The 14,368-nt window shown below is 33.4% G+C and overlaps 1 protein-coding gene across 6 annotated transcripts in view; it reads left to right on the forward strand.

Moving 5' to 3' along the window:
* Nucleotides 1–14,368, forward strand: part of LOC107222918 (serine/threonine-protein kinase Genghis Khan) — a 43,566-nt gene that overhangs the window by 11,623 nt on the left and 17,575 nt on the right. For 5 of the 6 annotated variants that reach the window (XM_046745750.1, XM_046745753.1, XM_046745754.1 and 2 more), the window contains exons 9-14: nt 654–868; nt 2,403–3,406; nt 5,933–6,168; nt 6,499–6,605; nt 11,461–11,664; nt 13,941–14,104. In XM_046745750.1, coding sequence (XP_046601706.1) covers nt 654–868; nt 2,403–3,406; nt 5,933–6,168; nt 6,499–6,605; nt 11,461–11,664; nt 13,941–14,104 — 1,930 coding nt within the window. The remainder of the gene's footprint in view (nt 1–653; nt 869–2,402; nt 3,407–5,932; nt 6,169–6,498; nt 6,606–11,460; nt 11,665–13,940; nt 14,105–14,368) is intronic. The other variant, XM_015662459.2, reaches the window with a different exon arrangement.

Below are 14,368 nucleotides of genomic sequence, written 5' to 3' on the forward strand. Positions count from 1 at the left end.
TTTATGTTGATCAGCACAGGAATCAAGTTTTCTGTTGCCAGCAAGCTAATTCTGTCATTTTTTTAACGCAAATCTATAAATGTTTTGAAGCGGTTATTCAAATAAGTTTTTTTCTTTTCAAAACAAATTCTCTTGATAAAATCATACTTCTAAATTTCGCCTGAAGTTCTCCCTTACAATAAACTCAATTTCATTCAATTTTTACTAGGTTTTGAAAACTTTTTCAGGTTCTTGATTGCCTAAAGAATATCTTTCACCAGCACATCAATCAAACAAGTTATTTTATCGTTATTCGGTTGTATCGGATAATCGTTTTCTAGAAATAATTCAATTTCCTTGATTGGACTATTTTCAAGATCGATATCTATAAATTGGAGAAATGGGTATTTCTTTTGGAAAACTCGAGGGCGACGAACATGAATGTTAATGGACATTCTGTCACGAGACTATCGCAACTCTAATAAGTTGCATTGTCTATCACTTCTAAGCACAAAACATTCTATTATTGTATCACACGTAAAAAATTCTCATACACGATCAATTTATGTAGTAGTTGAATAAGGTTTGCCAGGATTGTTTGTCTAAGCTATTAGAGGATAGATTGAATTCTTGAGTTTTTTCAATTGTTTTTCGAAAAATTTTGCTCAATATAGCCGGATATCGGACCTGGGCTCTCTTCCTATGGTCTGTCAGAAGGATAAGAGTATGAAAATGTTGGAGGAGGAAAATGCACAGTTAACGCTTACCATCGCTGATTTACGAAATCAAGTTGGCGTTGGTCATTTCTCACCTACGACATCTCCAGACTCGAATAATGCCACTAGAAAATTACAGGATGAAATAAATACGCTGACTAAAAGAAACTGTGGTAAGTCCTAATTTGCTATATTTTGATTTTTGAAGAATTTATATTATTTACACTTTTTCATGTAACAGAACGCCACATTCCCCAGAGTCTGAGTCCTGCCAACAATTTTTTCAATGAGTATTTTCCATTAACGTTTCAAAATTTTAAAAAATCTCAAAAAACCCAAAAAATTGGGTAAATTGCAATTATAAATATGAGAAGATTTTTTTAAATTTTGAAACGTTAATGGGACAAAAAAACTTCAGATTCAGATTCAGTGGAACAAAATACATAAAAATCATACTCAATCTGAATCCAAACCATTTTTTTCATCTCGATAGTTTTGGTTTTTCATGATTTTATGCAATTTTTTTCGGTTTTTCGCAATTTTTTCAAACTGACGGCTCAATGGGCTAATTAACCTTCAGATTTAGATTCAGTGAATTGAAATACATGAAAATCACACTTGATCCGAGTCCACAAAAATTGTTTCATCGCTGTGATTACAGTTTTTCGTAATTTTCTGCCGTTTTTTTTTGAGTTTTATGCATTTTACTCAAATCTGGAGGGTGACTGGGCCAAACGGACCTCAAATTCGGATTCAGCGGTTCGAATTACATGTCCGTGGGTGGGTCCGGTCAAATGTACAAACAACTTTTTTTTTTTTTGTGTGCCGGTGTTATCAATACATGTTTCGTAAGATTCTTTTTTAGAATGTACACAAGTATTTCGTGCTCAGGTGAGAAGAGTTCTGAATTTTTGCTCAGATTTGACTCAACATTTTTTTCTACTCATTGTTTTGAATGTAATACTATATACAGGAACGTTTTATTATTAAACTTTTTGATTTTGAGTAATGGATCATCGAAAATATCAAAGAATCACGAATTAAAAAGATGGCTCGCTTTAAGGAAGTGTCCTGAATTAAAGGCCTAAAAGAGACTATTCTCGACAATATTTGTTTTTGATAGGTAGAGAAACAACGAAAATTCTTAAAATTTTGCGTGTATTTTAACACACATTTGGAACGTACAAGAAAATTTCTTTATTATCGTATTGTTGCAAAACAATGGAGTCATTAACTGAGCATTGAAGCGCCTCGTCGCTGAGGTCTCGAATTGGCAGGAAAGATGGAGTGTGTAATTCTTCTCTGAAACGTAAAAACCAAGATTATTTGTAATTGATATATATTTTTATTAACGATGAACTAAAAAAACGCAACAAACACTGTGAAATCATATTAATTTTCATTTTACAAATTGTCACTTCTAACTTTTTACCGATGAAAAAATGTTCTTGTATTTTTCAAATGTGTGTTAAAATACATTCAAAATTTTAAGAAGCTTCATTATTTCTCTTCCTCTCAAAAAATAATTGCAGAAAAACACCCTTTTTGAGGTCTCCACACCATGACTCATAACGTTTTTCTGTAATCCAAACCTTGATTGTTTGTAACTCATTATTGGAAAAGATCCAATAAGTTTTAGTGCTATAATTTCGACAAAAATAAAGCGGAAGCCTATTTAAATAACGTGACATTTTTCACTCTTTGCAGAGCTCGAAACACAGTTAAAGTCGATGGAGATACCACGAGAATTATGTACCTTGGATAGTGGTGAATCGACAAAGATTCGTGAGCTGGAAAAGTTGGTGCGTAGCTTAAGGATGGAGAAAGAAGAGGCTTTAAAGGAAAAATTCGATACTCAAGAGAAATTAAAACTTCAAGAAAAAGAATTAAAAGACGCGCTCACACAGAGGAAATTAGCAATGACCGAATATACTGAGGTAACAGACAAACTATCCGAGCTAAGGCAACAGAAACAGAAACTGTCGCGGCAAGTAAGAGACAAAGAAGAAGAGCTTGAAGTAGCGATGCAGAAAGTTGATAGTCTGCGACACGACATAAGGAAGGCAGAGAAGCTGCGTAGAGAGCTAGAAAACAGAGTCGAGGAAGCAATGGCTGAGACGAGTAAAGAGCGGAAGTTACGGGAACGGAGTGAAGAGTACTGCAAACAAATGCAAGAAGAAATGGAAAAGATACGGCAGAGACCTGTGGGAAATGACAGCAGTGGTAATCAGGCATTAGCGACACAGGAAATTCATAGGCTGAAAACGGAGGTGGAGAAGCTTGATGTACAATATAACCAAAATCTGAACCAGCAACAGAGTAGGTATACGTCGGAGATACGAAGTCTTCAAGACCAGTTGCACGAGGCTGAAAACAGAAGAGAAATCCTGGAACGGGAAGTCCAGTCGGCGAGAGAAAAATTAGATGCTGCCAGATTGGAAAATATCACAGACAGTGAAGAGACGATTAACGAACTGAATAGAAGGTACGAACGTGAGAAAATGATGCTAGTCGAAGAGAACAAAAAGCTCATGCTCGATCTTGGAGCTGTTACGGACAGCGTTGGTAGAATTCAAGGTGAGCGAAGGCAGCTGGAAGAAGAATACGAAGAATTGAGGAACAAAAAAGAGGCCATCGCCCAGTGGGAAGCACAAATAACCGAAATCATTCAATGGGTTTCTGATGAAAAGGATGCCAGAGGTTATTTGCAGGTATTGTATCGAGTTTCAACCACTGTAGCACTTTCGAGTCAAGTATTATTGGGTATTTATTGTCATTTCAATAGTTCAGTACACTGTCGGAAAACAGTGTTTTTGTCTCAAAATAATGTGTTTGGGCAAATCCACCAACTTTCGGCCAGTTATCTAGGATAAAAATTTCACATCTGGGTGTAATTCGAGTATGTCATACTGTACAATAAGATATGAAAATTCTCCAGTTTTTAGGACTTCAGCTTTATCGTTTACAAAAAATACGTTGATGCATTTTTATCACATTTTCAAATTGAATCTTTATCTTAGAATTCTTAGCACTTACTGTCGCCGGTACGAAAATATGAGACAAAACGCGTGTTTTTTTTGTGTCGGATCTTTCCTAATATGAAATCCAATGATTACCCTGGCCAACAGTGGTTTTGTTGCTCTTGATATTTGAGTCGTCTTAGAAAGATTCGATGTCAACGACCTTAGGAGTAAGCGTAGTTTTTCGAAATTGGCTCTAGTTATTTATTTTATCGACATTTTCATATATGACTCAAAAAAGCAATGTTTAGGTGAAAAATTCGATTTCTTTTTTTTAATATCTAAAGTTTATCAAAAAAATACTATCAATAACCTTAGTTATGCTTACTTTATTCGGGCAGAAGTATAAAAAATATAAGAAATATAATACTTTGTTGTTCTCGCCATGAAAAAGAGGGCACAACAAGTTTCTTCGAAAGGGGGGGTATTGGGGTGTTCCGAAAAAAAAAAAATTAAAAAATTTCTCTCAAACACGCATCAAACTTTCGGTAGAGCATCTTATATAGAATATCTCAGCCAAATACGAGCTTTTAATATTGATTTTTTTCCATTTTCCATTTAAATAACAGGTAAAAAAATTTAGGAAAAAATATATCTCATAAACGTCTGACATATAAACCATCTAAACGTGCATCTAATAAACTATCTGTATTAACAGATTCTTATAGGAAATTTCACGCTCTATAAAAAACTACTGATATAGAACTTTAACCGTTCAAGAGAAATTCGCCTTTAAACATTGAGTCATCTCGAATACAATACTACAATAACATAAAAACCAGAGCCAATCTAATATAATCATAATTATATTCATAAGTTTTACGTTCTCAAACACCAGGATTTACAGAAAAAATCAGAGCAACAAAAAAAAGTATTTATTTTGTAGAGCTGTGTTATAAATCGTTTTTATTTTTCTGCATAAAAAAGTAGAGATACTGAAATCAATCCTGAAATTTTTAAGTGGACTGAACCCAGTATCGTATCCAGTAACATGCTTGCAAATTTTGCAGCGCAAATGCACAGCAATGATTGCAAAGCCTTTCTGGCTATATTAGAACAAGATGTATCTTTAAGTGCTTTCAAAATCAAAGTAATTCATTCCAAGCAAAAGCTCTTACAAAACATCTAAATGCAAGCAAGTCTTACTATACGTTGAAATGATACAACAATTATTGCTGTACGTTTGCTGCAGGAAAATTCTGCTCAGCAAATATTGAGTGAAAAAGCAACAGGAATTGCAGCAAGTGGAATAAACTTTTTGTGCAGACACACTTGGTTCGCTGAGCAATCAATGATGATCCGTTACAAATATTACAGGGATTTCGAATTGTTCTATATTCCTGGATTATTTATGACCACAGTTTTAACCCACTATAAAAATTTCAGGATCTACTCCAAAGTCTACTTTTGCACTCGAAAAAAGGTTCATTTTTTGGGTCATAGCACATACAGAACTGAAAAGGTTAAAAAACAAGAGAAAAAGCTGAAAATTCGAGAACAATTCTAAAACGTGCGAACATTGTTCAGTTTCTCGTAGACAGTACGTATTTAGGGTATCTAGTACTCTTGCCTTTATCGACCGAGCAAACTCACTCTTTTTCTTCCTATATTAAATAATCAAATTAACAGAAAAGGTTGAAATTTCGGCGTTCATTCCTATTTCATAGCGGCGTTCAGGAAAGTTACTCTTATCTCGAAAATAGTAAAAAAATGTGTGGTTTTTTGACACGTGTTACAATTTCCACAATTCCCGAATTACAGGGGCCAAAACTTGATAGTTGAGATACTTTGTGCAATTCTGGAAAAAAAACAAAGAGTCAAACGAGTCCTTGTAAGACTGTTTGCATTCAATATTCAGGTCGCTGGACGTGAACTAAGATTTACAATAATTTCGTAAATAAAGAGTGGAAATTATAATACGTGTCAAGAAAACAATACATTTTTTTGACGATTTCCGGGATATGAGTAACATTTTCCGTTCATTTGTTAATTTAATATATGGAGAAAAAGAGTGACTTTGCTCGGTCGGTAAAGGTAGTAGTACTACATACCCCTTAAATTGCAGCCAGAAGTTGGTGTATTGGCCCCTTTACTCTGGTACATGCAGTCTTACTACAGGGAATCGTATTCTTTTGTAACAGAATAGTTTACATACAGATTGAATAAAACCTACATGTCTTGAAAAACAATTTATGTAGCGTGTTATTTAAAATTCAGGCATTAGCAACCAAAATGACAGAAGAACTAGAATTCCTGAAACACTCTGGCGGAGTTGGAGCAGTAGTTGGTGGCTCTACGATGACCGATAAGAACTGGAGGAACCGTAGATCACAAAAGCTTGATAAAATGGAATTACTGAATCTGCAGAGTTCCCTGCAGAGTGAAATTCAAGCCAAGCAAGCAATTTCGGAGGAACTCACCAAAACACGATCAGACCTCATCGCTGCACAAAAGTATGTTGTCGGAAGAATTTTGTATATACCGCATAAATTTTATTGTATTTAGTTTTTCTTTGATTTTTCATCTTAAAAAATATATGATTACGATTATCGCAATTTTGGCGGCTACTATTTTTTCCTAACGATTTGCTGCATGCCATTTCAGCTTCACTTCTTGTTCACGTTATTTGGTTGTCTTACTTTCTTAGATGACTTCTCAACACACATACTTTCATCTAATGACATAAAATGAAATTCAACTAGAAAAGAAACAATATCAATTCTGCTAAGATACATTTATATGAAAGTTGAAGTTGGATTAACCTATTTTTGTTGTTTCTGTAGAGAACTGAGAGACTTCAGGCAGAGATTGGATGCCATGGCTCACGAGGCAAAAAGAAAAGAAATGCAGATAAACGAACTTCAAGGGCGTCTGGATACTGGCGATGGTTGTAAGTACAGTTCAATCGATGATTCGGCAATTCCAACCCCCTTAAGTATTTGGGTCACATTTTTCAAGTTTACCAAAGATAGTTTTTCTCTGTGGTTGTTCATTCAAGCGGTAACTTTTCATACTGCCTATTTTGTCCATAAACATTTCAATTCGTCTAGTGGGCTTTTTTGATGAGAAAGCGAGGCGTTATCTTTTCATTGCTTATTTCGTCACTGACACTTCAGCCTCCGTGAACAGAGGCTAAATGTTTGACGAATCATTTGGCATAATAAATCCAACAACAATATTATATATTCAGCGATTATATTTGTTTTTCAGATGATTTTTTTACAATGCTGATGAGTTTTTTTTAAATGATGTATGTAAAATTTGTAATTAATCTTTTCACGATACTCTAGTCTACAGAATGTTGAGAAATCTGTTCAAATTTCAAATTCATTCTCAATACTCACATGACTATGATTTCGATTTACCAATGAAGTCCAAGATGATTTATTTTCTTTCGTTAATCAATAGGCAAAGACGCGGTATTCTCTATTTTATACTGTCTGAATCATTAACACAAACATCATTAGAAATATGAAGAAAGACGTTACTTTGTGAGAGACCAGATTAGACATAATGCAAACTAAAAAAATAATGGAATATATTGTCACTGGTATTAGATAAAAAATTTTTCGAAATCTTTATTAATTCTATGCATTCACTAGAATTCTGCACAATGCTGTCATATGTCATTGGAATATTTGAATGTAATTTGAGAGGGCATCCAAATTAACGCGTTATAACGGTATTAAACAACATACTATTCTGAAAATTACATATTGCTAATCATTACTTATCGCAAATGAAAAATTCACTGTCTAAGAGTGTTCAAAATAAAGGTTCATAAATTAATATTCAAGTTTGCAATAAGCCACTTTGAAACTGGCGATCATAAATCCCTTTTTACCGGAGTCTACATATGCTTCAACGAGGTTCAACTCTCATGGTATATGTTTGCTCTGATGATTCGGCCAGTTTAAAACAAACTTTGAGATTCGAGTTTTGGTAGTTGAGAAACTTAAATCAGCCAATGCGTTAATTGATAAAAAATAACTACCACAGCCTGGCCGTATAATTCGTGAAAAAATTGCACTAAGTTTTGTGCAAGATTGGTAGTGATTATTATTATTGTTGTTATTATATATACTACTACTACTACTACTACTACTACTACTACTACTACTACCACCACCACTACTACTACCACTACCGCTACTACAACTACTACTACTACAACTACTATCTTAATGTTCTCAGGTTAGATACAGCTTTCACGATGAATTCCATACAATATGTAAAGTGTATTTACTTTTGATACATAATTCTTAGACGCAGGTAGAAAAATTAAAATATCAGAATAAGACTATATTCTATAGGAACATCCTCACGACACTGTAGGATTAGATGAACGAATTTGCTTGTGAATTACTTCAAAATAGGTAATACGACTCGAATGCAGACTGTATGATTTCTTTTAAAGCCTGGCATTCAAAACATGTACTAATTACTCAAATAGAATTCAGGTGTAAATACTCATATGTATGTACCTCTTTTGTAATTTTCACCATAATTGCAAACTGCTTATAATGTATTTTAATCCCACAGTCGTAAGTGGGTGGTGATAATTCAGTGAATTATTTTTTTCTCGTCATTTGCTGGATAGTTTTTTTTTTAAAGATCTCTTTAAGGAGGGAAGAAATTTTGAAATATAATATTTGGATCATGACGCTTGTTTTACAGAAAGATATACGAACTACTAATTAATGCATAATGAATAAGTGATGCATAATGTAATTATGAATTGCGTTGATTATAGGCTCAGGTATGTACATTTAAGAGGCATTCTTTCACCACGGAGAAAACGATGGACTTGAATATTAGAAATTTTGCACCCAAGTATTAAACCATTGCCTAGCGTTGAAACGCGCATGGTTCAGAGTCCCCTGCGTTACCCTCGAGATATGCTGGCGGCTTTAGGTTGTCAAGCATCCGGTGCATTTTCAATTTGACACAAATCCAACATGTTATTGATCGACCAGTCCAATGGAACAAACAACTGACAACCACAGTGGACATGAATCAGTGTACGTCGATATTTAAATAATTTATTACTGAAATGTCTTGTTTGCATTATGTATAACAATACTCGCAATCACACTATTAGAAATACTGTTTTGTGTAGTGCGAAAATCTCACACTACTTAACATGCCTTTTAAATAATTATTATTTCAAGCTTCGACCGTATATCTAGATCACGTCACTTTTCTGCCACAACCATCAGTTAGCGAAGCCTTGTTTATACACATTTAGGCACAGTAACGCGAGTACAGAAAATGCCTATATTATTGCGCAACTTTCCGCATAGTGCACTGTAACACTTTGAACAGTTTATCACTTGCTCTATTATTAATTCCTTTATCTTTATTTAGTTTACGATTATCGAGCAAGGATAGTTATAGAACAATATTCATGGCGTGTTATACGATGCACAGTAAAATGAAATTTTCTTGCTGTTGTACCACTACTGTGGCAAATGAGTGCGCAACAAGCTTCGTTAACAGTATGGCTATGGCCTATATAAAGTAATCGGAGTAACCAATTCCGAGTATACAGCCGTGTTTCAAGTATTTAGGATATGGTCTGCTTCTTTTAAAGGTCCAATTCTGTGATACAGCTTTTGAAAATTTGAAAAAAAAGATATGGAAAGAAAAATGGAAGTGAAAACGGAATACTTTTTATATATTTGTTGATCATCCGTCAAATTGTTACAATGTACATATTATGTGTGAGACGATCCAATCCTTGGTACAACTTGTGAAAACTTAGGTTCCAAAGTCCTGTGTTCTTATCTTTTACCACATTTATACATGCTTACATACATACACACATAAATACGTATATCATGGCAAGGGGGTGGCTTACAAAGGGATGTTTAATTCAAATCATTAGCATTCATTTGTTCCTGTTTAAATTTGATATTAGAATAGATCGAACGTAGACTGTGTGTAGATTGTACTAAACAGAGTCATTAAACGTATTCGGAAGTCGATGCAGGCAACAAGTAAACAGTCAGATATGTTCCAATTGAATATTATGTTATTTTATTTGTGCGGAAAGAAGAATAATAATTTGCCAATTGTGAATAGTTGGTTTGATGGTTGTGTTTTTGTATTTATATATATATTCATGTGTTCAAAGAACTGTGCAGGTGAATAAAACATGTTCAATATCTGTGTTCTAATGTAACAATACAAAAGTGATACTAGTATAATTCGTCGTTAAAGATGGATGGCTCTAAAACTAAACGGAAACACAGTCACGTATGTTGATATATCGGGATTTTAGCTGCTGTTACAATTAAAATGGTATTAGTAAATATTGGGTCATGCTGAGTTTATTAGATACAGAGCCTTTGCCAAAATATGATTGAGCGCAATTCAATTGTATAGGAATTTAAAACTTCTTGTGAGATTGTTTTTTTTTTTAATTCTAGATAGAACGCATCAATGTAAAGATTGAGGTTTTTTTATTAGATACAATTTCACATAGAAACAACTATTTTCAGACCCTGAACTATACAATTTTTGAAATTATCAATTCTCAATATCCATTTCGCCAAAATCCAGCAGCTTATAGCATAATTTTTGTTGTTAGGTGCGATAAGAATAGAATCAAAGCTTCTTTACAACATTAATTTTCACAAACATCAAATGAATCCCAGATTTCAGTCTTATTTCGTATTGCAAATACTCTGTTAAGCTGTAAAAATGTTTATTCAATAAATAGTTATACAAGAATCAAAATTTGATCTTCCCGCTAAAGGTAACTGTATGTGGCAACGTGTAACTTTGATAATCTTCAAGGAATTTCGTTTATCTCATCAATTAAAACATATAATTATCAGTTGAATGAAGATTTCGACAACTTAATACAGCATTTTGTAGAAAGAAACCCTGAATCTGGAATTCAATTGTGCTTTTAACATTCGTTGGTAGGAATACGATTATATGTATTTTTGAGAACCATCTCGCATTACGGTATTGAAATCAAGGGCAGAAAAATTGGGTGTTGATTTGTAGAATTTTTACAAAATATATGATGTGTAATGATAAATACAGAACTGTGATATTGATACATGTATTTATTATAGAATTCCAGGATATTTTGACATAGGAACAAGAGTTTCAGGGTTCGTACGCACAGGGAAAACCGAGAAAACTTGGGGAAAAATTAGGGAATTTCGAAAATAAGACTGGCATTTTCATTCTGTCGAAAAAATAAACTCATTCTTATACAAAGTAAAAAAATTGCACTTGAAAATTTTGTTTCGTCACATCACATCACGCGTTCTATATGTATATTAATCCCAAACCTTCTTTCGTTTTTTTTTACGGAAAATCGCAGGCTGATGTTTGTCAATTGATAGTCAGACAGTAAGTTAGTTACTAGGTAATATCGAAGGTATTAGTATTAATATGTAAAAAAAAAGTTGTCATTAATCAGTGTCATATGTTTTGAAGGGTTGCTGGAAAATTCCTATTTTCAGGCTGGAATACCTGGAAAAGTAAGGGAATTTCAGATTCCAAAAAGCGTACGAACCCTGAGTTTGTAGAGAACTAAAAAATTTAGTCACCAGAAACGAATCGAATAGTTTTGTCGCTACTGGGATACCTGTGAAGCGTAATAAACCGTTATCCGGTACGCAATGCTATTTTCATTTCTAGACAACAAAGTGCCTCTGTTTATTGGCATAACCAGCTGTGTATGGGGCCTCGTGTTGCTCATCATCAAACTGTATTTGTGACAGCCTTCTTCCTAACTACCAAATCGTCCAGCAAATCATCATCTATCGTCATTTCAACCAAACCCCAGCGCATCATCGTACACAAGTTGAAGTCGCCCCTGTCGGCCTTACGTGCTTCTTGCGTCACAACGTCCTGCTTATTAACTAGATTTCCTCGTGCCAACTCAATCGTCACTTGTACCGCCGATACCGTCGTTTATAAGCCTGGTAAACTATGAGCAAAACAAAGAAAAAAAAAATTTGACATCTTGCAATACTACATGATTGGCTGAAGATTTTGAAACTGCTTTGATTCAATCCACAGTGCTTTCGTTTCCGGTTACTGTGCAACTTTGATCTGTACCGATATAATTTTTATTTTTTTTGCTTTCTGATATAAATTCCTGCATAAAATGGTTTCGTCAAAGGAGCCACTCTTTAATTTCACTCTACGCGAATGTTTTCTTTTCAATGAGTTTACTTTCTCTGAAAAGAGTATCCGACAGTTTTGTCACATTTTCTGATTTAACAGTTATCTAGATGCAGCTGGATGGCTAAATCAAACTTTTACCTTCAATAATAAATTCACTTTGTCGTCGCTATTGTAAAAACTACTTCTAGTATTGGAAAAACTTATTGATGGTATAGAAATACGAAATGTAACAGTTTATTTTTAAAGGAGATACATGTTTTTAATTCTACTCAAAGCTTAATCCAATAATACGTACCGAAGCTATCAAATAATTTTGAATAAACAGTAGATTAAACTTGTTAGGATGATCTTAGATATCAATAATTCCCTAGAAATTTTTCGTCAAATCAATCTAAATATTATTTACACATCGAAATCTGTCAAAAGTGCAAAATTTTCAGCCTTTTAAGTTTCCCATATATCAGAAACTGTTTTTGGAATGGAATAATCTAATTATAATTTTGTAAATGAAAGTTTTCCTTCATAGGCGGCGTTACGTTAATAATTGACAATAATCCGTAAATAATAAAACATCCCTAAAATAGCTTCTTTGACAGAGAAAACTTCTCTTAGTAAATTACAGAAAAAAAAGCTTCATTTTCTTACATAAATTTATTGACAATTGTCAATTAACCTCATTGGTACTTTTTTTGTAATTTGAACATAACTTTTGTATCTCTTGAAAGAAGGTCAAGTAGTTTTATCCTTCCGAAAATACTACACTAATGTATGTCTAAGGCGAGATAATGTAACTTAAATATATTGCAGGGTATACAGATACCAAGAAATCAAAGTTACACTAGTAGCGGATGCTGGCCTGTGATGAAATTAACAGTCGTTGCATTGTTTGATAAATTGAGGAGTTTGTTTTTGAGTTGATTGATATATTTCATTACTCGCAGCGCCATTGATGGGTGCCTCGAGGTTTTCTTCTAACCATTGTTAATCCTATCTGTGGGTGGTTGTCCTGTTACATGTTGTTCGGATTAATTTTTGTTCAATATTAGTTGATAAGTTTATGAAAAAAATTGGCGGAATCCTCCCATTTGTTCTTCGTTGCTACTTACGATGTTATTGCAAAGGAAAGATGAAAGTAAAAATGTGAATGAAAAGTTGTTCTGTACTTTTACAGGTGGAGGCTGCATTACTGTTTTGAAATTGTTCTTGATCATTGTTTTTCCAGACAATTCATGAATGATGTGCCCCATTGAATGATTTTTAACTTCTTCGTCGTCCACAAAAAAAAAAAAAAAAGAAGACTGATCTTTTAATCTCTTTATCACTTACCTCATAAACGTTGTACTTTGGCCATTAAAATTTCAAAACTAAATACGTATTGTAATCTTGATGCTAAAATTACGAAATTGGAAATAACATGCTCGTGTGTGTCAACGCTTTATGGATTTAAAGCGTGTAAAAATCAATACTTTTCTGCATGAATAGATTTTTGTGAAATTTTATCATACCAGTGCAACTTGTGCTCTATTTCAAATTATTTAAACATTTTTTGAACATCACAAATTATTTAAAATTAATCAATTCTACTAGAATCATACAGTATATACAGAGAAAAGTATTGAAATTGAACAAGTTTTTTTGGAACTGAATCGTATTAATAGTTTTAGTGATTAATATGTGAAACACTTTGGTCTTAAATATTTGGTACCGTGATCTAAGCTTGAGATTACTTGCAATTAAATAATTATATTGAATAACAAGTGTTTCTCATGTGTTACTCAAACGCAAAATAATTCATCGTTTTTTTTTTTTTTTTTAAATAATTTCCGTTCTTGATATATTATTTTATCAATCGAATACGAAACTGATCAATGTCTTGTTACATTTTATTCTTTCTTCATTTACACAGTGCAATTCATGAGCACATTACAATATGATGCATCATTACAATTACTTTTGATCATTTTCATCGCTATTTAAAGTCACACTTGAATTTACTACTAGAAACGTGAAAAGAATTTTTAATTATTACAAAAACGGTGATATTGACTTTTGATTTTATTGTAAATTGCAGTCCTAGAACGTCCCACGTCTCAAATGTCGTACCTGGAGCATTTCCTCAAGGGAACAGTGGAAAGCACACGTCACGGTAGTGTGGACAGTGTTGAAGGTGACATAGAGGATAACCGCGCACCTAGCATTACAAGCAGCAAAAGCAATTTGTCCGAACAGAGCATTGTGAGTATTTTCATATATTTACTGACAGCCTTATCGAACCAAAACTTGTCAAGTATGCCACTTTTTTGGTCAAGTTCTCTAAATATTACAATTTCATAATCCTTATAGAGCGTTCAACTAATAAGTTTGTATTCACTTTGCTGGTGAAGAATAAGAAAAAGTTGAAACTATTATACATTTGAATCGAAATTTTTAGCCGATTGTCTAGTTTCGATATGTTATAGTGCGTACTAAGATATGAAAACCCTGCAATTTTTTTTTTTT

The sequence above is a fragment of the Neodiprion lecontei genome, chromosome 7 (genome assembly GCF_021901455.1).
Source record: "Neodiprion lecontei isolate iyNeoLeco1 chromosome 7, iyNeoLeco1.1, whole genome shotgun sequence".
In the NCBI taxonomy this organism is placed as follows: Eukaryota; Metazoa; Arthropoda; class Insecta; order Hymenoptera; family Diprionidae; genus Neodiprion; species Neodiprion lecontei.